A 27,755-nucleotide genomic window follows, 5' to 3' on the forward strand; every position below is an offset into this window, starting at 1 on the left:
AGACCTGGGCAAGGCAAGGTTGAATTGTAGAGTAAGAAAAAAGAAAAAGGAAAAAGAAGAGACATCATGAGCAAAAGACGATAATATCAAGACTACTGATCTCTACATTGTGGTCTCTACAGATACAAACGCGACCTATGAGCATTTAAATGGATCCTATTCTCTAAAAAGACAGCACATCAGCATTCACAAATGAGACACACAAAGAAGGTCACATGAGAAATAACCACCTTGCAAAGATCACCAGCCAAAAAAAAAAAAAAATTCTGTTGAGCTGAACAGCTTGCTCTAAAGAATTGGCAAGCGACATCGATGTAGAGAGAAAAATGGGCATTTGGTGCTGCCTCAGTAAAAATCCTTTAGGCATTATTAAATCAGAGCTTGATGGAAAGGCCTGGACTTGACATGGGGCACCTTGAAGATATGAATTAACTTAGAACAGTGTTAAACCAACCAAGTAACAATGCAATGCCAGGGCTGAAAATACCACGGCAAATAAAACCCAACAATAAACAACAAAAATAAAAACTGTTATGGCAGTAAAACAAAATGTAATGTTCCATTGTTATTAACAACTACTACACCACCCCAAACATGGGCTTACTTCTGTAGGTCTAAGGATCTATAAAAACTGGATTCAAAATTGTTATTTTCTATCAGTTTCTGTTTAAATGCTATGCAGGTAGTTTAATTTGTACATAATTCACCCTCTTGATGTGTCTTTATATAGAAATGTTCTCCTACTTGAGTGAAAAGATGCAGCACTATATGGTAAAACAAGACATCTTCAACTTGCAAGCTAAGCTTCAATGTGAAATTTACATTTCAGGGAATCTTTTACACACCTGTTTAACCTTACCTTGAAGTTAAGTTACACTGGTCTCCTACTAGCTCAACTGCTCTTCAGGAAAAGGAAAAAAATCTGAATTGAGGCCTGCTTGACATAAAATACATTTCAATTCTGCCTTGAATCCACCTTTTTCCAGAATCCATCAGCTTTGTCTTTCTAGCGCCCTTCGTCCTCAGGCACAGCATTGCTACATAACCCTGCCGAAAACCTCTGCGTTCATTTACTTAATGAGCACCGGCAGAATTCCTGAATCTACCTCATTTTGGTTTTTCCTTCCGTCACAAAAAGTTGGGTAATCTAAAATCTAAAACTAGATGATGAGTGCTCTCTACAGACAGTGCAGCCAAGTGGCATTTCAGATGGAGAAGGGACAGAAATGTGTGTGTCCTGTAGGTGGCTATGTTGCTCAACAGATTGCAAGCAATTCCAACTGCAGGGGGGGGGAGAAAAAAAAAAAAAAAAAGAGATCACCTTGCCATCCAAAATGAATTACAAACACTGTCTTGTGGGTTTTGATCTAGCTTTTACAGGAAGAACAGAACCCCAGGCTCTTCCCCAGCCCCTATTTAAACAAGCAAGCATTTCTAAATTGCAAAATGAGGAGTACGGGGACAAAAAAATAAAGCCAGAACAGTTGCTGCGTCGTGCTTCAGAAACACGCATAAATACTGGTTATGGTTCTGACTTGTTCTGGGCAGTTTGAAGAAAAACCTGGGCACAACTGTTAATTTGAAGCATCTCAAAAAAAAGCCACCTAATGTTTCACCTGGTTTCATATTGAAAGTCTCGGGGAGACTCAAACAGAAGAGTTTTTAACACGGAGGGACTATTTTGCACTGCTGCCTACTAAAGCGTTTAATTAATCTCTAGAGGGGCAAGATAAGAGGGAGAGAACAGGATCACAAAAAGATACAGCGAGAGCAAGAGAGGGGAAAATGCTTTTCCTTTTATCTTCATTCATTCTTCTGGTTCCTGACTTTTTATTTGCACAGACTTAAAATAGCCATTAAAGGTGTTTTCAGTCAATGCTACAAATGCTATTCTCAGGCTCTACACTGAGTCAGCAACATCCACAGCGTATACCCAGCAGGGGTGATGTGAATATATCCCCAGTGGCTGTGGCATTAGGTGCCCATAACTCATTGCTGATGAGCACAGTATAAGCACTCCAAACTGAACACAGCAACTTGAAATGACCTTTTAGAAGCAGAGTGTAATTCTTTATGGACTGAGCTAATGCCTCAGCCAGGCTGACTTACAATAATGTCCTGCCTGGTTTTGAAAGTATTGATGTAATGGTTGTAATGGAAATCATCCATCTGCCTCAGGATGGCTGTCATGCAGGCCACAAAAATACCCTAGAATAGGAAAGAAACAAAATATTTGATTATTTTCCTGTATTAAGCACTGTAAGTTCAAAGTGTGGCATATGCTTTCAGAGCTCTGCCTAATCAAATATCACTGATCACAATCCTGCTCCTCCGTGTCCTGGCACTGGTCTGTGTGACTGTTTATCCCTCTGCCCCAAACCAGTCAGGACTTTCTAAATTTCAAATACAGAATCTAGGTATAACTTTCTTTCTCCCCAGGGATCACAGTTTGCAAGACAAATGCATCCTCCAAACAGTGTAATATGTATATATATATATACACACACACACACACACATATATATATACACATACATATACAAACCACTTCATCATATCTTAAGGGTCTTTTCCAACCTAGATGGTTCTACGACTTTCAGATTTACTACAGCCAACTGTAATTCTCACAGCTGACATATTGGTAGCATTAACTCGAGCTTAGAGTTAGCAAAAATATGGTATTGCTATATATGCCTAGCTCTTGATTCTTCAGGCTTGCTGCACATGAAGTACAGGGCAGATTTAAACATACCAGCTTGCTTACACCTCCTAAGATGCCACACAATACTCCGAAACGCCCCTTAGAGATGCCTCATCCTTCAGCATTTAATCCTATTCAGCCAAGGTGACAAAAAGAGCATTTTTCAAGCAAAGACTCCTTGTGTATCAGAAACTGCACTGAAACCACATTCTTTGTGCACAAGGGCCCAAAGGAACTTGAAATCACAGCCAACCGTGACTCAGTTCAAACTGCTGCTGGAGTAGGACGATTTGTACCCTAATACCTGGTCTCAGAAAACCACCAAAAGCCACATTTTAGTGGCACAGAAGCCCGGCAGGAAACGGAAAGATGATTTCATAAACCACTGCTACACACTGAAATCTCCCAGGAGAATCCATTCCACGATAACAAATGGTAAAGTAATAACTGAAGCAAGTAAAAGGCTCTCACAATGTGTGGAGACTGTCTGCTCATTCCAATCACTGTGCGGTTTATTCTCCGTAGCAGGCGTTCCATGATCAGCTGGATGTGGACAGCAGTGGGCCCCTGGGGATGTTCAATCAGGAAAATTTGAGTTCTTAATGTATGCTGCTCTACAGAGTGCTGCCTGTGTGGGAGGACTGCCCTGACAGTGCTTACTTGTTATTAGAGGATGCAAAAAAAGGAGATTTAAAACAGATGGGCATTTGATTCAAATACTGCAGGTATACACTTGGTGGAGAGCTAGCGTAATTATCTACACCAGCTTCATTAGCTCGTCCTGGCACAGCTAAACCAAAGCTGATGCCTTGATTTGGCTTTGTTCTCCCAGAACAGCTTTTCAGCTCAAACTTTTCTTTTCACAGCAACTAAGAATCTATTTCCATAACTAACATGGCGAGTAACTGTGTTCTCCTGACTGAATAATGATCGTTGTCCCTGTTTCATAGCAGAAAAAATGAGAAACCAAATACTTTCATGACTTTATCCAAGTAATTCAACAAGCCACCAAAGTAGCTGGGAATAACATTTTGCTCCCTAGAAAGGAAAGTAGCAGCTTTTTGTACTGTAGTGATAAACCACCAGTTCAGCCCTTCATGGCTCCTTTATAGACACAGCTACTTTATGTGCAAAGAGATTCAAAGAACTATACAGCAACACAACAAGATTTCTGTGAACATCAGAACTTCTTAATTCTTTAAAGCGTTAGTTGAGAACATCTTTTTATTGGGCCGTAACTTCTCAAAAGAAGAATTAACCTTAATTTGCACCCGTGACAGTTCATGCTCACCACATCTTTCCGATCCAGGACTTCAAGAACATTGCTAAGTAGCTGGGAGCAGGCCTCATGGTCAGGCTTGTTAGAATTGTCATCCAACTGGCCACTTAGCTGATCTATTAGTAGTGGCAGAAGAGCATCTCTGCATTCTAAAAAAAGAAACAGAGCACCACATCTTGTTGGTCTCAGGAAGTTCTTCAGCATTCAGTATACATGAGTACCACAGAGTAGCCTTCTGCTTATAGCTTTATCTTGGACACCAAACTATGCTTAAATCCACTCGAGCTACCGCTAACAGACTGAACAGAGTCATAAATAAACTGTAATTATACATATTGCATCAAATAGCACGCTCACACCTTCTGCTTCTGTCTAAATCATCACACGGGGTTGGGATCCTACAGCATTAGGCATTGTATAAAGACTGAGCAGCAAAAAAAAAGCTTCAGCTGTTCCATGGCAAGGACTATTTCTGAAGATGGATTTAATGCTAGACTGCCACACTAGGCTACCACTGATGAGTGACGTAAAGGCGTTAAGGGACACGGGAACCTGAAAGACATTTTTGTTCTTAAGGGTGTGTGGTCCCATGCAGAACCCAGAGACTTCAACGCGCTACTTACCTGCCTGTTTGAACAGATCGCTCTCGACTATCTTGGTCATGCAGTTCAGCTTCTGTCGAACTAACTGGTTGTCGGGAATACTTTGGATAAACTTGCTGAAGAGGACACTAGCGTGCAAACCACAAAGTAAACAGATGGTCAGCACTTTCACTCAATGCTCTTCCATCCTACACTTAGGCTGCCCTGCACCAGGGCAAGTTTTGTCACTGTGTGGGCATGTTCCCTGCAAGTGGTCTCCAGGTAAATCACTATGGAGCCCTAACTTGTTTTCAAGGAACTGTGCACAGGACTTTTATAAAACCGAACAGTATTCAGAAATTGCAGGCTTAGAGCTCTTAAAATGAAGCTTGCAGCCCAAGATGCACCAGACACATCACAAAAGCTAACAAATAGGCAGCACTATCTGCTCTCCGCTGCCAGTGTAGATAATCGTACTTACTTTCATATGGAATGAGAGCAGAGGTTTGCAAACTTCAGCAGACGGCTGCTGAAACTTGAAAACACTGCTACATACAACAGCAAAAGCATATCCTTCCAGATGCCCCTTTCATCAAGAGTGATGACTCATTACAATCTGAGATTTCATTAAATTAAATTCCATGTACATTTGCTATCTGTCTACTGTTTACAAGCAAATTATTTGTGTCAGAACAAGGAGGCACGGTTGGGAGATTCTGGGCAAAGCTATGAACACCAAAGAACAGAAATCCATACAGTGAAGTTCCTGAATAAATACAACTTTTCTTCTCCTGACCAAAGCCTCTGCCACACTTTTTGGTTTAGGTCAGAAGCAATCATGAAGAATTGGTGGAAACTCGCCCATTCTCAACATATCACTCTCCAGTTGTCAAATTTTGGTATTCAGTAAAATCTTGAAGAGTCTAAGAGCGAGCAGCTGAGATGCACAGATTCCTTTGAACTAAACTGACTTCCTTCGAAGCACAATATGTGCATCATCATGGCACAATCGGAGTGGTGCTTTTTTTTTTCCCTTTTTTTTTTTTTTTTTTTTTTTTTCCAGTTTTTAAAATTCTTCCCCACAGATGAGCTGGGTTTAGAAGACAAACAAATTTAATATGGTTACCTGAGCTCAACAGGGTCAAATACTAGTTTGACATCATTTATGATGCTTGGCAAATACTTTAAAGCTGCACCCTGCAAGCAAAAAAACACAAGGACATGAAACACACATGGAACCTAATTTAGACTAGGTAGTTCCTTCTAAAAGGGTGTCAAGTCTCAGGAACAATGCCCATAGATCACATGGCAAATCCAGTTTTCATCAAGAGCAAATATGCGGACACCTGTAGAGAACTGGCTTTAGATCAAATTTACACATCCAAAGAGCCTCCAGCAAGCACACATCTGCAGCGCAGAGCAGAAGAGGTGAAGGAGGAAGGATTCGTAGCCAAGTTCTTCAGTTTTCAGAAACATCCTGCAGTTCCAGGGATTAAATTCCTTAGAGTCTGACATGAAAAGCACTCGTCGGCTAAATTGACTCAGTGTTCTGCATGTGCACATAAGCAGTAACAAGTTATCTAGGTAGCAGCATGGCTTTCATGAATGCAGCATCCAGATGAGGTGCAAGAGCAACTAAAGGTCTGTCTGTGATGTGCTATGGCTGCAGCCAGCAGGTACTCTGACTGCGTGAGAATCAAAGTTGGGCCTTACATCACCCAGGTGCTCATTAGAAGTTTAGAATCAGTCTTTGCTTCAGAGAAAGGAAACAAGTTAGCTAGAAAAACTGAAATAAAGAAAGCAATCTAAAGGCCTCATTGCCTTCAGGAATTTAGCAGTCTCATTGCATGGCTGTTCTGCTCCTCTTTAGAGCACAGACAGAAGGTTCATAATCCAGTTGACACCAGAAAAACAAGCATGTATAAAATTAAAGATACATTTAGAAACCATTTGGTTTTTCATTACTTTCATTCCCAGCATTACACCGATTTTTGCAGTAGTTCAGTATTTCTATCTCCATCACCCTCAAGCTTCGTGTTACTGGCTAAAGTGCCTTCCACCCTGCAGCAGGCTGCATCTTCACTGGTTGTCAGCTTTCACCCCAGCAGGTGCTGAAGGGTTTTCAGCAAAGCCACAGTTCTCATCTTGATGTGATAAACTTTGGAGTTTAAATATTCCTTTCCTGCCACACACAGGTCATTAAAACAGACAATCAGAGGTGGTGTGACTCATCTGAATGGGTTTTATGTGCCTCAAAGCTCATCCCTTTCCTCTGGTCCCACCCTCCCCAACTGTATAATTTGATCTAATAAAAGGTATTATCTCTCCCTGCAAATTATGCATACCTTAATCTTGACAGCCTCCTCTAAAGGCCGGTCCATGAGGACATTGAAGGAGAGGAACAGCTTGCGTATTGCATCATTAAATTCATCCCCATCTTCACTTTTCCCATAAAACCTACAAAGAACAGAAAGGGCTAGTTATACCCATAAATCTAGGCTAACAGTGTCACAGTAGCTGAAATACTATTTTATCCTGTGGAACAACATCTTAATGCAATCTCCTTCTACAAAGACATGAGTGTAAAAACGGCATCAGGGACTCTGCAGTAATTTCCTGCTGTTACAAGGAAAAAGCTGTGCTTTTGAAACTGCCACTGCACAAAATTCTGCTTGGGTTCCAAGCTCATTCTGTGTTAAACAAAAACGCCTGAATGAACATGAGCAAAGGATGCCATACATTCACTGCAAATCTCTGAGAATGTGTTTTGAGGCTACGGTAAAGCCACTGTCACTGTCCATATCCTAACTGGACAACATGTCATCCTCACCTAACAAGTAAATGTGTGTGCATTTGTTTCTTGAAGTTTCTTAAAACGAGGAAGTCATTCCCTATTTTAAAAGAAACAATGGATTCCTTTCCAGCACTAGAATATGCTGCTTATAGCATGCTTGGGGCAAATAACGATTCTCCTCTTCAAATGACATTATTTCAATTTTCACTCAATTTATTTGCTCCAGCTGCAGGCAAAGGGCAGAGGGGTACTCTTCCTAATAGTTCCAGAATAGAGGATATGCTGAAGAATCCCCCCTCCAGCAGTGCTGACTGGAAGTAACTCCACTGACTTCCAAAAGGAGACAAAAGGATGGCAGCGACCTTGGTCTCACCTCAGGTACAATATTCGTGACTGAACAATGAATCGGAATAGGTACTTCAAGGCTTTCAGAGCGGCAAACAGCAATTCGGTCTTGCTGGAGTCATCAGCATTTCCCACGTAACAGTTTAGTACTTTGGTGAGTTTCCTTTGGAAATAAAACAAAAAAGAAAACTATTACAGAAACAGTTAAGTCCAGCTTGTTCCAGAGAGGAACTACAGTCTAATAAAACAGATACCACACAGGGGCTCCTCTTCACAGCCTATTTCCTTCTGAAATCTGGAATGCCAGATTTTCTGAGAATTGACAAAGTGGTTTTGAAAAGTCTACAAATTTGTCTACTGATTCCAGCTTCTTGATCTGCTTTGCTTTTTCCCTAAAGTGAACTGTTCAGGAAGCTGGAAAACCTATCACTACTGAAATGGCACTGACACCTTCTGCACGCGTTAGCATTCTCATGCGCGGAGCACAAAGTTCTTCTGAAGCAATACATACCGTGTGCTCTGAGAACTGTGGACAGAAGTTGCATAAACTCATTACCAGTATTTGCTAGCTAGTTTGTGCTGAATTAGAAGATCGGGATCTCCTGTGAGTGCTATGGCAGCTAATATTCAGGCAAAATCCTCTTCATTTAGCAACTCACAGCACCCAAAGCGGTGTGTAAGCGATAGCCAAGCATACAACAGCTTTTGCACTTGCTTGCTCTATTTGCCATGCTGCCGGCATCCAGTTCCCTGCTTTGTCAAATGCTGGCATGTGGAGCGCACGAAGGACGCTAGGTAATATTACAGTCCACGCAGCATTATGCAGATATCACATTGTCCAGCTAAACTGGAAAGAAAGGCAAGGAAACAAGCTAAAATACAACGCGCTCATCAACCGAAAAAATCTATTTACAGTGAAGAAGTAAGAATGATCATTCTTCCATCGGTTACAGGGAAGAAGGAATGGAAACCTTATGCAAGCAGTGACTGTGTGGCCAGGACAGGGAAGAAGAAAGCAATCCAGGAGATGGGGACTACAGACCTCTGTGGGATTGCGTTTCCTCACAGAACTATCTTTAGGCTGACAGCCATCAAAAGAGGCTGAATACTCAGGACTAGGAATCCAGCATATCAGTAAAGATGAATTTTTAGAGGGGAAAAAGACTTGGGATTCTGGTTTTGCCCTCCCTATTGGCCTCAGTTTTAATTTTTTAGTTGCCTGTTACCATAAGGGTAATGACCTTTGAGTTGAGGGGTGATAGAACCACCAGCTGGAAAGTCAGGAGATCCAGGCGTTATTCCTGCCTCCTCCACCTTCTCAGGTATCCTTGGGCACGTAAGCCATGACTAGCTACAGCACTCAAACAGATGCCTCACTTTAAGCACATGAAGTCAACAGGTTGACCGAAAGGACTAAATTTTCACATGTACCTAAATAAATTCTGTGCATCAGCTTTTCCTTCCCCGATATAATAGGATTAATGACTGTCAGCTGAATTTTTTTAACTGCTCTGAGTTCATAAAAACGCTAGAGGGAAACAGAACTACTCCCACTGTCCATACCCACACTTCCCAATGTGGAGAAATGCAAATTTCTTCTAAACAAATGACAGTCTATGTGAGACAGTTTCAATACCTAAGTGTAACCATGTAATCTGCATGTTTAAACCCTACCGTGACATTTAGCCCTTTTCTGAAGTCTGTGGCCTCCTCAACCTGCCTGGCTGTAAGCAGACAGTGGAGGTAAACACCAATCTTATCTCTGCTACCATCAATCCCAACGTTGCTCGTATTATTTCAGCCAGGTATGGTTTTGATTCTGCTCCCCTTGACCCCATAAAAACACATGAACACACCCCTAAAATTGAAGCACAGAGGACTACAGGCCAAAAGAGAGTCTGAATCACACAGTCTGACACGGGATTTTCCACAATAGCAGTGTCTTTTCCTTACAGCAAAAATTCTAAGAAAAGAAACTTTTTACAGTGTAAAGAGGGTAAGCACAGGGTTTCTTTCCCTCCTGAAAGAGGGAAGAGGGTGGAACACCCTTGTCTGGTCTGTGCTGCCTTTATCACATCAGTGTAGCTTACCGTGACTGTCAGTGAGGCTGCCTGTGGGTTTGTGGTTACAGTACTTACACGTAGGCCAGGGTTGCACTGAAGTGCTTGTAAATGTAAGTTTCAAGTACAGGGTTGAAATGCTGGAACTTGATGTCTCCGATCAAAGAAATAATAAATACCTGCCAAAAATTCAAAAGGAAACAGATGTACAGAGCTGTGCAATCTCTAACTCAAATGTAACTCAGTCTTTACATGTCACTTGTTTTGCTGGGTCATAATTTTTGTTTGTTTGTTTTCCTGATAGCATTAATGCTACAGATCATGATAATCGTATTCTAATAGTGACTAAACACTGCGGGGTGTGGGACTGCATCGTTGTTCAGAGGGAAGGTTACAGCAGCGTTTGGACAAAAACTTAAAGGGAGCTACTTCTCAAAGCAACAACAGTGATAGAGCAAGCAGCATTACTCACAGATTAAATAGGCACAGAGCTGCTGAAGGCAGTTTTTCAAAACTAAGAAATCATGCGTTTCAAGCTAGAACTTGAGATTTGGATGATTTATACTCACAGCAAACACTCAGTTCTGTTACTACAATGACATACATTACAGCCAGGACGCTCACTCCTCCCACCAATGTCAGCTGGACACATCTGACTTCACATTTCTTCCGGAACCATTAAGTACGTGTTTGTTGATCAGCATAAAGCACATGGCTTTGTTCCTGCACTGCACACCAAAGCCAGTGCCTTTCAACACATACCAAGCAGCCTCTCCAAAGATGCAGAAAACTCCTTGGGAAGTCTTTTACTCAGTCATTGCAACCCTTCTATCAAGGTTCCAGGGAGCAGCCATCCCTACCACCGAAGTACAGGGCTAGGATTTAGGGGGCATGGGTTCTGTTCCCATGTTCCCACAGCCACAAATCCTCCATCACCATGACCCTGAACAAATCATTTCATTTTGTGCTTCAGAGAGATAATACAGCTCTTCTCTTTGTAAGTCGCATTAACGCAAGATGTTATCTGAAGAAATTACTATAAATTATGTAAACATTTGTTACTGTTTTCACTGTGGTTACTAAAAAGCTCAATGCATATCTCAGTTTTAGCTCCTGAAAATGCTTTAAGAAGTGTTTAAATATGATTTATTTCTCAGAGCCCATCAGTCATCTAAAGGAAGCACCAGGAACAGACTGAAAATGTGGCTGAAAATCACATATTCTAAATCCTCAAGAGAAGACTCACTCACCAGTGCATCAAACACAAGGAAGTCATAGGTTTCATTTTCTGACATTTCCATCATTATGTTGAAAAGCGCATCAAGGGTGTCTTGCAAAAACTAGAGGGAATAAAAAATAGTAATAGGGTGGGGAAAGATGACTACTTTTGGAATCCTGCACAAGAGCCTACTCTTATGGATCATTTTTCCCCTTCCAGCCTAGCACAGCTGGCTGTTCATGAAAGAAACATTTCAAAAGGGATCGTAGTCCTCTATTCAGTCACATGCTTGCCATGATCATCACATTATTCCCCCTCACTATAGCAAGGAGGATCGCTTAGCAGCCCCGAATGGCCCCTCTTTTCTGTTCTACTGCCTATTTTTCTATAGCAAGAGACCTACTGAATACACTTACTTCTGTCCATATCATTTAAGCTTGCCCTGGGCCAAATCAGCCACCCACACTGTACTGAGGCATGACGTTTTACATAAAGAAGTTTTCAATGACACAGCATTTACTTCAGTTGTTCAGCAAAACCACGACCCTGTGTAATCCCAAAAGATCCACCCTTGGAACCACAGGGAAGTCTCACCTCCTAAATCCTTCAGCGGACTGTTTTCTATGGCACTTCCCACGGTACTCCAACTACAACCGCTCTGAGCCTCCTCTGCACCCTGCTCCTAGATCCACTATTCAAATCCCTATTCACAAAGGAGGCCCAGAGCCACCACTGAAAACTAAGCTAGGCTTTGAATGTATCTTCTATTTTGTAAGGATGCAGGGGAAAATAAAGTCACCACTCTCTCCCTGATCCTGGTAACATTTAACTTCTGTAATTCTGGTGAATTCCACTAATGAGCGCTCTCGGGGCAAAGTATAACTTTTGTTCTGTTGCTCAGCAGCTAGAAGGGCTCTCTCAGCTCCTTTTGGGTACAACACAATTACAACGCTTCACGGTCAACATCAAGCACAGACATTAAGTGTTTGCCTAGCAAATGAGGCTCAGATCTCCACGCATACCTTTACAATTTCTCCTCCTTCCACCTCCATTAGCTTCCTTAGGTTGTGAGCTATGTTCTGGGAGTTAGAACGCCAGTTCAACAAACCCAGCAGGTCAACTAGCAAGGACAGAACAGCAGCAATTAGAAACAGACTACAAGAACACAGCTGATTTAACGAACAACACAGAACAAGTACTAGAGGTTATTTTCAGAATCAGCTTACAAGGAAGAGTCACATTGATGTACGGAATATTGCCCTGAAATGGTTCTTTTGTGTTGGCAAGGAAGCGAAGTTCTGCTATGAATGGAAATCTTACTGTAATTTGATTTGGTAGACAATTTTGCAGGCTTCTCATTCACTCAAAGAGAAGGTATCTCAAACTAGGAATTGTATTAGAGTGCGTGACTTTTCTTACTAATGCTTGTATTTACCTTAAAGCAACCGCTTGGAGACAGTTCTTAGTTAAAACTGAAGTATCTTGTATGAATGACAGTACACTGCAGAGCTGTTAGTTACAAACTACAGCTGAGGCTTTCAAAGGAGGCTGGCAGGTTTCACACACATCTTCCACGTTAATGACATATGTACATATCATCTCTGTTCCAAAACTGAATTAATATATGACCTTCACGTGTCAAGATATATGTGAAACTTAACCACCTTGACAAAGAGTGCCACGCTCAGAAACAGAGATTGTGTGCAGGAGGGAAGAGAGATGCAAACGTGCTTGGCCTGCACAGCAGACGGGATAACGAAAGTCAGATTCAGTCCTCATGCACGCGGATGTATCAGGATGGCATGTAACTGAAGCTGACTGGCCAAGCTCGAACGGTGAGCAGAACAGCTCATGCCCATCCCCCATCAGCTACACAGGTACACCTCGAGGGAGCCACTGCTGCTCTCGTTTTCACATGCCTCTCACCCAAAGTCGGAGTACGTTATACCCAGAGCCTTCCAGAGCTACTGGAAATCTACATCATTTACCAGCCCGTACTCTATTCATTCACGTACATACATCATTCTTGTTTTTGACCACTCCGGCAGCATGCAAAGCAGATTTAATGCATAACAGCATCCTGAAGAGTTCACTTCTAATTGCTACATTCTTAACAGGCAGAGGAAAGAAGATGATTAACCTTATAACATTTCTGATTCTGAAAACGCATATACACTTCGACTGACGGGTGCCATTTCTATACACGCAGACAAACCTGTTCAATTTAACATTGGTAGTTCTGATAAAACATTCATGCAATATGGTTTCTACAAGCTGCATAAACATCTCTGCAGCTTGTACTGCCAACATGATGCCGACAATGCTGCGACCGGGCAGCCACTGGCACATGAAACAGCAAGATTAAAGCTAAAGCACTATGCCCACGCATGCTGCAATGCCAAAAAAATTGCATTAAGTGCCCTCTTTACTTCAAGTATACAGCACAATACAGCTAGGCTGCTAATGCAAGACCTACCGTTCTGTGTCAGTTTGGTGGAGCAGATCAAAGTGGCAATCTGGAAGCTGTCTTTTGTACTATCCTTAGTGGGTGTGAAGTTGGCTAGATGGTGCAGGTTTTTCCCCGAGGGGGTCTCCTTCTCCTCCACCTCCGTTTTGGTGCAAGGAAGAGTTAAATAGCATTTAGCATCTTCCATTTTCTTGTTATCACCCTGTTGGTTGAACACAGCGAAGACAAGGATTATCTCACACCGAGCACATCTCATCTGACCTCTTGCAGTTCTCATCTGCAGACACACTTCAACACAGTACGGTTCAACAAAGCCTCCTCTGGCTTTACACACCTTTTCATGTCTATATAGCTGTTTATTCACGTTGTCTGTTTGGGCTTCTAATTCTAAGCAACAGAAGCTGCCCATACTGTTAATGAACAAAGCTCTTTTCAGAGTGATTCAAGCCACAGATCCCCCCCAGCACTTTGTAGCTTTCTACTGCAGCGCGTGAACTTTTGCCTCTTCCTGTGATTAAAAGCACCAGGACTCTCTCCCCACCACACACTGATCCTCCAAAGCAGGTGTTCACCAGGCTGGTTTGTTGCACACTGTCTAGGTGAATGATGTTAGAGGATAAATGCTCTATACGGGTACATACAAGGATGTACCAGATTTGTGTCCTCGCAGTCAGAAAACCCACCAGTGAAAGCAGAGCTGAGGGTGATTTATTAATTAAAAAAAAAGAAGAAAATGAAAAAGATTACTGTCCTATGATCCTAGAAAAAAAATCATGAAAATCTCTGCTAAGTTGATGTTTACATTGCTAGGAAAACAGTCAGCCAAGAGAGTTGTTTTGATTAGTTAAACAAAAGTGAAAACTGCAAATGCCCAAGCTACCTTGTAAACAATCAAATTGTGTTTGCCATCTTGCAGCGTTGTTCCATCGGCGTTCATCAACTTCACAAAGCCCATACCAAAAGCTCTCTCAGACTTATCCCTAGCTGAAAACAGAAAGAAAAATCTTCATTAGGAGTTGTCTTATTTATGCTCATACTATTCCTAATGCAGCTCTCTAACTACATGCAGCTGCTTCTTTTTTTAATAGCATCACACGCCAACGCAATGGAGCTAGCAGACTTTGTGACCCACAGTAGAAAAAGCTCTTTCTTTCCCTCTTCTCTCAAGGCACTTCGCAGGTATCTGCAACTACACAGAAAAACACCCTCTCTGAAGAAACTTTCACCACACTGTTTCAGTGGTTAATTGTGCTGCTAGATGGACATACATAACAGTATAGATATTTAGGTTGGGATTTTGCAAATTAGCTTGTGAGGTATGGATGTGGAAGTATGTCACTGCATATCCCAGGTACCTCAAGAGAATTTTTGTGAGAGCCTTTCAAAAGGCTTAGCCTCACATTATCGATCTTGTTTCAGGGCTCTGAAGTTTTTTTAATGGAACTTCTGGTCATAACGTTCTCATTAGCCTTTCATTAACCTAATTAGAAATCCTCCTATAGGAAGACCATTAGAAGCCCACCAGGCCTTGCACTGAATTTTTTGAAGGCCTTGAAATAAATTAAAACCCTCCCCATACCCTAAGAAGCCAAAGCAGCAATAAGCACTGGCAATTGTCTTTCAAGTGGGCTATTGTGTTGCTCTCTATCCAATTTCAGTCTTAGAGCAAAACCAGCACCAAACCTTTTATTTTATTAGGGCTGTAAAAAGTTTGCATTATTCCTCTTGGCTTGCAAGAAAATCCACAGCACTGGAAATAAGTACACATGCAAGCCCTACACCTTTGCTGGATATCCAGAAAAATCTCAAGGAAAGTAGGGAGAATACCATACTCCTGCAGATCTTCTTTTCTGATACTTACACTCCTGTGATGACCGATGACGGAAAGTGAATCTTAAATGGCAACGACTGACTTCTTCTATTGCAATGGACACCTGCACGTGATAACACAATGAAAAATGCAGCACCAGAATCCTCCATCTCTAGTCAATTTACAGGATGTTCTGTTACTGATGCACCTACTGATTTTAAATTAGTTCCATTTATTACACAAAAGGAAGCAAGACTGTAAATTACACACTCCTACCTTTACAGTTTCATACCAGCAAGGTTGCTTGACTTGATAATAAACAACAGACTTATATTCGGAGACACCTTCATAACCGGCACCAGGATGGATAGCTTTCTTTGGACAAAAAGACGGGGGGGGGGGGGGAGGGGGGGGGGAAAGAAAAGGTAAGGTCTAGAATGACAGCAAGTAGTATATTGGGTCAGAAATTTTCAGAGCATATAACTGTCAGAGTTAGTCAAAGGCTATGTTTCAGACTCAAGGGAACTGAATACATGTAACCTCTTGGAAAGTTGTACAGAATCTTTAAAGATTCGCTCACATCTCTTACTAATTTTTATTTTTTTTAAAAAAAGATCAGTAACTGTTCAAATTTGGTCACTGAAATCACCTGTCTTATCTCTTGTTCATTATCCCACATTTGATGAGTAAAATCCTATGGACTGAAGCCACCATCTAGCAAACCCAGCAGCCCTGTGACCTCCTGCAAAGGCCATCATACCTCTTGGAGGTTTCCATCTTCATCATGTACAGACATGGTGACTTCCACATTCTTGGGAGTCTTCTTCTTCCCTTTGTCAAACTCCCCTTGTATCAGGGTGACATAGATATCATTTCGAACATCACCTAGAAGTCATAGTGCTTAATGAATTTTTTTCCTCATACAGTTAGTTTTACAGGTTAACATTTAACATCCACGGGTACCATGTTATCCGTATCTTCTTTAGCTTTTACCAATACCAGTTAATGAATGATACCCAACATCACACCATTTCATCTTGATCTCAAATTATACAGAATCTTTTAAAACGTACCATTCTCCTTTAAAAAAATAGTTACATAAAGACAGAGATTTATAAAATGTAATGAGCTCTATAGGGCTAAATCTACTTTGAAGGATTAAAAAGCAGCGTCAAACCTATATACAGCAAAAATGTCTCTTTGACTAAACAGAAATCTTCTTCCAAAAAGTAGACAAACTATCATTATTCAGTATAAGAAAGGATGCTTAGAAGTTTTCACTTTTTAACAAAAAATAAAAGATTGGCTGTAAATTTCAAGAAAAATGAAAACAAGTTTTCAGACAGGTTACAAAAACCTGTTCATAGCATATATTCTAGAATTCCAGCTGGCCCTTTCACTCCGTGGAAGTGTAGAGGCATACGGGACCTACCTGGAAGGATTATCTCAGGGAATCCCATTTTGCGAGCCACAGCAGTTGATCTATCTACAAGGTGGGAAAAATCCTTTTGAACCTGTGCTAGATCGCCAGGAAGCAGTTTCAGAGAGACCCAAAGACCTAAGAAAAGAAAGGTAACACTTGTTTACTAAAAAAAAGTACAAAACTATGAAATTTAATCCCACGCTTAACACAAAACTGTTTCTTCATGTGATCTCCACGCAAGAATGCCCGAAATATCCCAAGCTGGTTCTCACTTGTCCGGTCCTCTATCCCCCTAACACTGAGTAAGACCTTACTGGGAAGTAGATTCTCTGAAGTAAAATAGAAACATTCTGAGGCTGATCTGCTCATGCATGTGCATAAAGGCCAGACACTCACGCAAGAGCAGAAGAATCCTGAATAATGCAGTTTAAACCCAAAGCCATTTAGAATGTGCAATCAGCCATGTTCACTTAAAAATATTTTATGTCCATAGACACACTTTTCTCTTAAAAAAGTTACATTACTAGCAAATAAGTCATCAGCTCGAGAAGCTCTTTTCACACAAGGAAGAACAGCTCCTGGTTTTATCTCTTCTTTAGCTCCCCGTGTGCTCGGGTGACAACCTTTACAAATACAATGCATTTGGCTCATGAAGGTAGCAAACTCCACCAAGCCTTGATCTCTGGACTTTCACAAGACATTTACTTTCTTTTGTAAGCAAGGGGAACCCTTCCCCACACAAGTTTGAGACATTAGCTTCGCCCAGCTGCTGTACCTTGCCCTTTATGATTCACTTCCTTCGCGGCGATGACTTTGTTGAAGACAGAAGTGAGGGGCTCATTTTCTCCGATCACATGGGAAGTTATCAGTGGGGACATGATTAGCTGTCGCTGTCTGATGTACGTTTCCATGGCAATCCTGAAAAGAACAACAATCAAACCAGGAAGCAGACAGACTAACATCAAACAAACACGTTCTCTGCAAGAAGGCTGGCCAACAACAGCTGACTTTTCCAAAGAAATGTGTTGTTTTTTTTTTAAAAAGGATTGCATGGGAATTTTTGGTTCTTTCCTCTTCACCTGCACAAACCCAACTGAAATACATTCAAACTCTCAAGCTAGGAAACACATCATAGTGCTAGCTCAGGTTTAGGGTAAGTTAAAGTTAATGCTGACCTAAAGACTCCACGGCTACATGAAGTAACAGCCTTCAGGAGACCACAAACGCAGCCAGCTCTGCTTGGTTCTTGTTGCCCATGCACGGGCTGCCTGCCCTGCAGACCTGGGAGAGCAAGTCCAGCTACGGGCCACCACGCAGGAACAGCCCAGCACACCCAGCCTTGCAATCCCATCAGATGAGCTGAGCCCTGTCTTCAGGCGTGCCTCAGAGCTGTCCCTAAGAGACTATGTAGATTAGCTAGTGATTAATTAACATAACGAATGACTGCTGTGAGATCACACAAGCGATGAACCCATCCCTAGTCACAAACATGTCTATTGAGCTTTGGAGCTTGAACCCAACTTTGTTCCTGTTACCCACACCCATCAATAATGAGCCAAGGCATACACAGAACGATGTCTCTGCAGGCTCCCCATCCTTAAGGAGGTATCCAGATTTGGATCTGAAGTCAGCCTCATTAGAACAGGAGAAAAATGAGGAAAAAAAAATTCAAGGTAAAAGACTAACATTATTCTGCAAAGGAGAAGACAGACCTAGCTTGACAGGGCAGGGAAAAAAAAACCCAACCAACAACCAAAACCACAAAACCCCACACAATCTCCCCTGAAAATACCTTGTAATAACATATGGCTACACCGAATGGATCGCAATATTTAGGACTGTAACCACATGGCTGAATCTACCCGGAGAAGCTTCATTTTAGTTACTGTAATATGCCAAGACAGTGAGCAACCAGAGCGCAGGCAGAACACACCAGTCTAACTACCAATACAGAAACGCAAAACACACTGGGATTTGAATTTCTTTCCTAGGAAGAGGGAGAAATCCCTTTCCTATTGTCCTCTGGCTCACCCTTACAAGACAGTCTGGAAAGTTAAGGGGCCGACAGTACAGAGGGTACCGCACAACTGCGACAAGGACTCGTGTTCGCTGTGCTCAGGAGTTCCTCACAATCTTGCCTCTTCAAGCCCCTAACAGTTCTGAAAGTCACATCCCCCAGACCCTGTGACATTATTTTGCACTGTGCTGGTCTCTCTCACCTCAGATGATACGGGCACCTAGCAATTTCAGCTGCATTGCCAAAATTCCCCAGGCAATTTAGCCTATCATACAGACATGTAAACACAGGGGAACAAAGGCTTCAGAGGGCTGACAAAAATCTTTTCCTTCAAAGAGCTGACTGCTGCCATAAGCTAATCTATTTGTAGAGACCTTGGTACACTGCCAGGCTCCCATACAAATTTGTCCTTTGGAGAAGGACAACTGCTTTAAATAAGCCAGATATGTGATGAGGTCCAGCACTCTGAGGTCCAGTACTTACTGCTGAAATGGAATAAAATGTTGCTTTTCCTCATCGTCCACCTTTCCATGTATGATATCAGTTATGTCCATCACTGCAATGACACAAGTTCATCACACGGTTTTGCCAAGCTGCTAAAGAATACAGAGAGAGCTCTCCCCTACCAGAATGAAAACAATAGCTTATTTTGGGCCAATGCCACTCATGACAGCAACAGTGAGCACCACTCAACTTTTTAAAAAGCACCTTTTCACGGATGTGTAAAAGTCAGCCTATGGTGGTGAATGTGAATATACTCACTGATAAAGCCCAGGTGAGACTCAGGCATTTCAAGGCAAAGAAATTACACTTGGAGTTCCAACGCTGATGTATTTTGAAATTGTTTTCCCCCACAAATTTCAAGCAAGTCTCTTTAATAAGGGATGACAGAAACTGAACAGGAATGGGATGTCTCATTCACCAAGGCTTGTTTAAAATCTCCAGCTTTATCCCATTAGCTCCAAGAAGCAAATCCCTCTTTGATTAAGATCTGAAAAGTCTACTGCACTGATGGCAGCACGTTATCTTTTTAGGGGGGGGACAAAACAATAAGTGAACTGTACCAGTATTTCATCTTCATATACAACTTGCACTAAAAGGTCTCAAAGGGCACTATATACAGCTCAGCATCAACATCTCCATTTTGAAGCCAGAGATGCTGATGCTAAGAGGTTAGGAGGTTTTGCTGACACACAGCTTATATTTCCCAATTCCTACTCCACTGTCCCAGCCACCAGGCTGTGCCATTTTCTGCCTTGAATTTGTCATACCTGCCACACCAAAGGGCCTCCGGAGTCCACAGGTATGTTTCTTCCCATCTTTCAGCTCCATATGCCCCACTCTCACAATCTGACATACCAAGCTGATTTTTGGTCTGATCAAGTCAGAACTGCTTAAATCCTACAAATTATTTAAAATAAAGTTATATCAATCTGCTTTATAAATAGAAAAGAAGACAACAGAGACAGTTACATTGTACACATGTATAAAATGAAATCTATAGTTTTCAAAAAAAAAAAAAGTAAAACCTGTTCCCTTTGAGCCCCAGGGGACAAAAAAAAACCCAAACCCAACAAAACTACAAAAACACCAGCAATTTCTAAATATCCCATTACTCTTTGATAAGACACCCCAGCAATAATACTGGAAGGAGAGCAAATGATGTTAATTGCCGAAGTACTACATTCTGATGACTTGGCAGTTTGCACCACCTTTGCTACTTGTCGAAAATTATTTCATTCATTTGCAAATTTTCCATTAACATCTTGTTGCAAATAAACTGCAACACAGAAAACGATCAGCAAAGCAACGAACTGAAAACCAAACAAGAACTATCTCGAGCCCAGATTTTCAGTACAGTTAGGCTCCAACAGAGAAGTGCTTAATAGGATTTTCAGAAATGCACAAGTGAGCAACACTCACTGACAGTACTACTGCAAAATAATACACCTTTACTGCTGCTTTGGAGTGACATACAAAAAGCCCCAACCTTTTCAGCAGCACTCCTCTGAGGCTGCCTACATTATCTTAAGTGTCCACAAAAACACTTCAAAAGGCCACGTGTGACCTCTCCCTGCTGCATGGGGAGACGGGAGAGAACCCAGAACTCAGAAGTCTGCAGCATGGGGACGAAATTTCCAGGATGTAAATACAGTAACTTACGGTAAACACTGCTTGGAGGTTATTTAGTTTCTCAATTTCTTTAGGCATCCCATTACTGCCCCAACGAACCAGGTAATTTTCACTGCAAATAAATAAATAAATAAACAAACATACCAATGCCTGACATTGCCATTACCTGGCAACAGCTCAAAGGCATTTTGATCTTTTAGGAATATTTGAAGAATTCTGCCAAAATTTTCTATCCCAAAGTGATTCTAAAGTGACTCATTTCAGTAAAGGCAGAAGGCAGGCATGATGTGAATGAGTACTCTCAGTTACTTCCCTGTATAACTGATGTCCACACCTGATAACTTCGACGATGGAGACAGAGTGTGCCTGACACATACATACTTCCTTGATAAAGTTCTTCATATCTTCCCCTCCTGGTACAAGACGTCCAACTCTTAGATGTGAACTTGCGCTGACTTGACAGCAAACGTCATGCATATACATTTTTTAACAGGAAGCAATTAATCAAATGCATCAAGTCTAGTGACAACAGTAGGGAAAATTAAGAACATAAAAAGACAATCTGGGATTTTGACTAACATCACAGAAATTCTTCACCTTTAAGAAGGTGAGTACATGGTCTCAGAACCTTGACTTCCTATCTCATCTGAAATTCAGTGGCCCCCTTCTGAATCACCACTGAGATAGCAACCAACAGCACTGAAAAACTGATCTGCTCCATCTTCCTTTCTAACTTCTATTGGCTTCTGAAGAATGACCACCGTGATGACTAAGTTGCTTATGTACCTACAAAAACCCCTCTACCTGATGAATTTGGAGAGATCAGGATCATAGAGGCTCATTAACAGTTCTGCATCTTCTCCAATATTGCAGACAAAATTCTTGAAGTTTACATACAGGCTATATGTATGTGTTGTGTTGAATACTGGCTGCCCTCGGAGGTCCAAATTCTGTTGCAGGGACTGCAAAAAAGGAAAGTACTTCCATTAAAAACAAACGCAGAAGAACTTAGCTCTCCTGCCAAAGCAGCAAAATATCCTTAAGAGGAATGTAAAAACACAGTGGGTACTAGTTACTTGAAGAGGACAAAGCCAACAAGAGGTACCTTCTCTTCCTGGATCCTTTCATCAATCCTTTTGGATGCAGTTTCATGGGACTTGAAGAGAGAGATTGTACTGGTTTCATCTGGGTCCAAGATATTCCCATTGTCATCTCGTACAACCAGGTCCAAACCTAGAATCCTGAACAGCATGCAAGCCAGAAGAGAAAAGAAACGACACAATACGTAAGAGGCAAAGTGACCAAAGGAGCACAAACACAGATCAAACTGTGGACTGCACAAGGCAGCCAATGCACACCAGCTCCACTTCTTGTAATAATCACATTGCTGGTTTTCCTGCCCTGAAATACCATCCCCCCAGTTTTCCTGCTGAAAGGAAAAACAATTAGTCAGGTAACTTAATTCTAAGATGACATCTCCTTTGTTCTTGCTTAAAGGTTGTTTTTTACAAAATGGTATGTATATCTATCAAGCTCACAGATTACGGCTGATTATTATTCTTTGCCTTAAGCTTTCTTCTTAATTGACTTACCTGACCTGAATAAAGTCTGACAGGCAGATAAATGAGTTCTGGAGACTATCCCTGTTCTGTATAAACCAATGAAAGGTGGAGCTTTGGTGGCCCATAGAATTGTATTACTCAGTCGCTGATCAAGCAGTTCATTTTCATCACCGGCATCCAAATCCTGGCTCCAGCTAGCCAGCCACAAATTGTGCTCCATGGGAAATGCCATCATGTGTCAGCATTTATGCAGAATTAAGACAGGTAAGGTTTCCTGCCAAGTCAAAGAGATTGCTGGCATATGAAGAACCAACTGCTACATGCCCACCTGCCAGGCTAGTCACATTGTGATGTGGACTGGAAGCTGTAATTATCCCTTTTCCAAGGAAAAATGTAAGCCTGATTCAGTCTTCCCCTTGCACGGCCATTTACACCATTTTGCACCCATAGCCATCCAGAGCCTTTACTGGGATTTAGGATTCTCCCTGGACCTCAAGACATAGTTTGGAGCTTACCTGTTGCCATAGTCAATCTTAGCAGTGACTTTCTTCTTGAGCTCGGCTAGCTCGTCTTTGGGAAGGGTCCCAGACAGGATCTGTGACCGCCACTCTATCAAGCTGTAAGTCATTTGTTGGACATGCCGAAACTGTGTTGTCTTGTTATCCTACAGGAAAAAAGGGACAATTTGAACCTAGTGATAGCCTGGAAACAATGAGCTCGGTAAGCCTTCTGAGATGTACTCAATTGTATCTATCACACAAGTTGCATTTAACTAAAAATATCTGAATAACTGGCGCTACATGACTCTGCAAGATTAGACCTGTGGAACAAATTCTCCAGTACTTTGTACTGCCAAGGTTTAAGTGTCTCAAGATGCAGGCTCTTCACCTTTTCCTTAGGGCATTATTTCAGAGAAACATCACAGACGAAAAATAGATTTCTGGTGTTTTCCACCACTTCAAAACAGCTATGATGGATGCTTTTTCTATACAAGACAGAGAGATGATGTTAAATGACCGCAACTGTGTTCTAGAAGATTGAGACAGGAATGGCAACTTAATGGCAACTTAACAAAAATAATAATGACAGATGACCAGCACTGAGGCCCGCCGAGGCGTTTTCTTATGTCTGTTCCTCCTACAGCTTTCAACAGCCCAAAGAACTGTTCAGCTTCTTTGTTATGTGTCAAACAGGCCTCGTCACCAGAATACAACACCAACAACACGAACATAATTAATTGGAATCCCTGTCCTCACCGCTGCTTACCGTGTTAGCAACTAGGTTGCAAAGCCAGCACACTGAGCACATTGAATGCACCGACCCGGTCTCACGGCTGCCTGCTCTCTTATCCCGTCCCATCACACGTTCAAAATCCGTTACGTTAAAAGAAGGAATAGAAACAAAATGCAGCGGTAGCTGGGGTACACTGCTTCCCTGCCAGCATGCATATTACATTTCAAGGTTCATATTCTACCCCCTGGTAACACACACGGATTGCCATGTCCATGTGTGATCTCCAGACAGGAGTTCCACGGAAATCAAAGTAGCTCTGTGGAAACACAACAATCTCTCCGGCTGGTGCCTATCAGCAAATAAGGCTAAAGATTATATGCTCTTCCACGCACTCGTTTGTGTTTACATTTGTACAGAACTCCATGCAATGCAGTCTTGACCCATCCCAGGCTTTTAAGCACTAGCCCAGCAGTAGCTGCTCAGAACCTACCATGCCAGAGGTGGTCCAAAAATGCAATTAAAAGGTCACATAACTGGATTCCCAGGCACTCTCCCCAACCTCCCCAGCTACTCGCTCATGTTTGCTACAGTCACACCATGTTGATCTTTTGCTACGAATGTAGCATCTGTAATTACACAGCACTGACTGAACAGGATATCAAAACCTGCTTTGTAGAGAGCTGCCTCCTGCCATTTCTACTGTTACCATCTTTAATTAATGAAAATATTTCCCATGCTATTTACTGGTTCCACCCTAACATACCCATACACCTCTTTCCTATAGTTCCAGGCTCAAAGGCTGATGCTTTAATTAAAACAAGGATAGTTATGTGGTAACCTACCATATTTGTAGCAATACATGCTTAGATAAGTAATTAACTCTTTAAAAAGTATCAGCTAAACTGTTTATCCCATTCAAAAGGGAACCCAGGCCTCATCCTCTCTTTACCACCACATCATGAGCCAGTTACTGGGATGACTCTGACTTGCACTGAGTGCCAAGTGCAGCTCGTTTTCAGAGGGAAGTGCCACACATTAAAGGACATTAAGCTTTAATCTACTGGGACAACGTTTATGATTATGCAGCTCCAAAATGACTGTCAAGAGGTTTTTGACTACGTCTCACCCAACAGCTTGTGGGAACCGGCCAGTGGTGCGCTGCTGGTACATTCAGGCAGCAGCTGACTAGTGTCACTTCTCCGTATCAAACCTGTTAACGTTTAACTACGAACCCCAGCTGCTCCCACACAGCAGAAAGAGACACTCGTTCCAATTATTTCCCCATTCTGGTCTCTGCAAAGAGTATGAATGATAAAAACTACTTGTAATTTGTCCCCGAGAACATAAATCTGAATGGAGTTATAAACAGCCATCTTCCTTTTGATTTGGGGAAATGCAAAGGGGCTGATGGAGGCTAGATGAGTCTTTTAGTTCCTATAGGGAAGACATCAGAGACGTATTTTGTAAACAACGGGAAAAAGTGCATTCTTAATTTGTGTAAAAATAATCAGAAAGAGAAGACAACTTGGGTTTGCTTTCAGGGAAATACAAAGCAGATCCCAATTTGACAGTTAGCTAAAATCTCTATAGCTGTTTACACTAGCTAACTCCTATTAACTAAATGAAGTTAAAAACTCTCACCCATTTTGATATTTATTTTGCAGTGGAGATATACCCATTGGTGAAATGCTTGCTGAAAAACACAGAAATTAAAGAAGTGAAATGCTGCCAAAGAAAGAAATGCCCCATGTTCCCTTTCTCTCCTCTAATACGTCCTTCCTCCTTTAGCTTTTTTTTTTTTCTTCTTCTTTTTATACATACTGCAGGGGAAAATAAAATAAACTCAAATCCATTTCAAACCACAATATTTTCCACGACTATTTTAAGACTTTATTGGTTAAGCATAAGAACATGAAAGATTTCTGCTCTTAAAGAAAATAGATTCTGAGGCTAGGATCCCAAAGTTATTCTAAAAAAAAAAAAAAAAAAAAAAAAAAAAAGGCCAGGAACAAAACTCTTTTCACACAGTAATACCGTCATATACAGCTTCTCATTAAATTAAGAGGGTGGAACAAATTCTTGTGGTTTTGTGGCGCACAAACAAAACGTACTTGTGGCCTGGTGAAATTTTCAATATGAAAGTTTGCTCTGGGAAAACTGAACGGTTAGAGCTGATTTAAAACTATTCTGTCACCTTAATTAAAGTCTCAGAGCACACACTATGCAGGCTGAACTCCCTACTAACCGAAGAAAAATCAAGTTTGACTCACTTTAATGCACCTTAATAATCACCTTCAAACAAAGGCAATTGGTTGTGAACTCCAGTTGTATTTCTTTCAGTGGCACCCACCTCAGCAAAACCACCAAATCCACATTACCTTGGCTTCCGACTTTTCTGGGGTGACTGTCACACGGTCAGGCTACTAACAGATGTAGCAGTCTTCCCCCTACCCTAGCAAGAACTAAATAGCTCAAGTCAGATCGTCCCCCACCATACATGGCCCTAATTCTCTCGCCACCCTGTGCCCGCCTCGCTTATTTGAGCTGTAGGCACTCTGTGGGGAGGATCAACCATGAAGTACCTACAGCACTTCTGGAAAAACAGTGTTTGCCCTTGCTACAGGTTCTGTTAAAACACCACTCTGGTTCCTTGCACAAATCTGGCCCTCATACAACACAGCCGCACGACAGGCAAAGAGGAACCCTTCGTTCACTAGTGAACTAGTGACTCACACGCACAGCCCCAAGCAGCTGACATGATGCTGAGTGTGATTTGCGCTTCATCAGTGCTGTGTCATCACGCAGTCATTCAAGCCCAGCAAACGCTGTAGCGTGGACTAAACCGCAGTTCTGCCTGTGGTCACACATCCTGCTTGGGGGACGGCAGAACATCTTTAGCCTCTCTTAAGACCAACTTTACAATAACGATACTTCTACAATTCTGTTCAAAGTCTTAAAGTGTCCTGCAAAAAGCCCAACCTTACCTCATCTGAGGTCATGTAATAAAGTACCAACCACTGAAGAAAACTTACCACATATAACTTGTGCCAGATAACTGCCCACTCCCTCAGGGTAGAAGTGAGTTCTTGTCCAAGGGGCAATTCACTTGGAATCACTGTTTCATGTTGTCTAGACACAAAAAAAAGAGAAAATAGAAAAAAAGATACTAAAACTTATTAGTAAAACATCCTTTTCTGATAAATATGTAAATGGAAATGTCAGAGGGCTTGATATTCACACAATTCACTCACACACAATGCCAAGACTCTCAAGTTGTTCAGTTGGTTCTCCAAGACATACATGCACATTCATTATCCATTTTTAATGCAAACACGTTTCAAGTTTCTTGCTGTCATGTTGTTCTCAACAGCTCCCTTCCAGAAACATGCTGAACAGACAGAAATTAAATTTGGAAGAAACACAACTTGCAGTGGTAACTTGGCCACAGTTATATATATAAAAAAAGTATTTTCTAAAGTCTCTTCCTTTTCAACTGCTGTTTTCTTCTCACAATAATGACCACAGAATCAGCTCTAAGAATCAAATGAGGAGTCATTTCCTTAAATGTTTTCCAAGACAGGAAGGAATCCACGCTCCTGCTGGCTACTTGGCTGCGAGCAGCAGTTTGTTATGACTTGCAGGAGTCCCCAGAGGAGCTAAATGTAGCTTGACTGACCTGCCTCACTACTAACTTATCTAGCAGAGCTTTCTTATTTTTCCTAATAGTATTCTCCTGCACCTATGCCTACAACTGGTTTGGTATGTACAATACTCTGAAAAAAAGAAATTACACAGCTCTAGAAGTCCAGTATAGGTATGCCCTGCCGCACGCACAGACCAGTAGCATTCGTTACAACGGCTGCTACTTAAACTGTTTTTTTTGTTGTTGTTGTTTGCTTGCTTCTAAATGAAACAGCATTCCATTGCTTTGGCTACCAAAAGAACATCTCAAGAAGCGCAGACCTACCCTCGGTCCTTCACGATTGCCTCTTTTAAATGGATATATGTTTCTGGGAAAATGCCCTAAAAATAAATACAGAAACAAAATAAATAAATCGCACCGTAGGATATGACATGACAAAAATGCATTCAACGGAAAACAGAGGAAAGGGGTAAGAGCATGACCAGCAG

At 41.7% G+C, this 27,755-nt stretch overlaps 1 protein-coding gene across 2 annotated transcripts in view; it reads right to left on the reverse strand.

The window, feature by feature from the left end:
• DOCK5 (dedicator of cytokinesis 5) overlaps positions 1 to 27,755 on the reverse strand; it is an 85,773-nt gene that overhangs the window by 32,361 nt on the left and 25,657 nt on the right. For both annotated transcript variants that reach the window (XR_008825997.1, XM_056362966.1), the window contains exons 4-28: positions 27,592 to 27,647; positions 26,657 to 26,753; positions 22,907 to 23,055; positions 21,935 to 22,070; positions 21,634 to 21,791; positions 20,860 to 20,941; positions 19,968 to 20,097; positions 19,180 to 19,252; positions 17,455 to 17,597; positions 16,689 to 16,814; positions 16,017 to 16,141; positions 15,533 to 15,631; positions 15,308 to 15,380; positions 14,327 to 14,430; positions 13,456 to 13,648; positions 12,002 to 12,099; positions 11,011 to 11,100; positions 9,839 to 9,939; positions 7,729 to 7,863; positions 6,907 to 7,018; positions 5,688 to 5,758; positions 4,604 to 4,710; positions 3,993 to 4,129; positions 3,173 to 3,268; positions 2,110 to 2,208 (exon numbers count right to left, since the gene is read on the reverse strand). Coding sequence is in view for 1 of the 2 variants with exons in the window: in XM_056362966.1 (XP_056218941.1) it covers positions 2,110 to 2,208; positions 3,173 to 3,268; positions 3,993 to 4,129; positions 4,604 to 4,710; positions 5,688 to 5,758; positions 6,907 to 7,018; positions 7,729 to 7,863; positions 9,839 to 9,939; positions 11,011 to 11,100; positions 12,002 to 12,099; positions 13,456 to 13,648; positions 14,327 to 14,430; positions 15,308 to 15,380; positions 15,533 to 15,631; positions 16,017 to 16,141; positions 16,689 to 16,814; positions 17,455 to 17,597; positions 19,180 to 19,252; positions 19,968 to 20,097; positions 20,860 to 20,941; positions 21,634 to 21,791; positions 21,935 to 22,070; positions 22,907 to 23,055; positions 26,657 to 26,753; positions 27,592 to 27,647 (2,790 nt within the window). In the remaining variant the exon portion in view is untranslated. The remainder of the gene's footprint in view (positions 1 to 2,109; positions 2,209 to 3,172; positions 3,269 to 3,992; positions 4,130 to 4,603; positions 4,711 to 5,687; positions 5,759 to 6,906; positions 7,019 to 7,728; positions 7,864 to 9,838; positions 9,940 to 11,010; positions 11,101 to 12,001; positions 12,100 to 13,455; positions 13,649 to 14,326; positions 14,431 to 15,307; positions 15,381 to 15,532; positions 15,632 to 16,016; positions 16,142 to 16,688; positions 16,815 to 17,454; positions 17,598 to 19,179; positions 19,253 to 19,967; positions 20,098 to 20,859; positions 20,942 to 21,633; positions 21,792 to 21,934; positions 22,071 to 22,906; positions 23,056 to 26,656; positions 26,754 to 27,591; positions 27,648 to 27,755) is intronic.

The sequence above is a fragment of the Falco biarmicus genome, chromosome 18 (genome assembly GCF_023638135.1).
Source record: "Falco biarmicus isolate bFalBia1 chromosome 18, bFalBia1.pri, whole genome shotgun sequence".
NCBI classification, from domain to species: domain Eukaryota; kingdom Metazoa; phylum Chordata; class Aves; order Falconiformes; family Falconidae; genus Falco; species Falco biarmicus.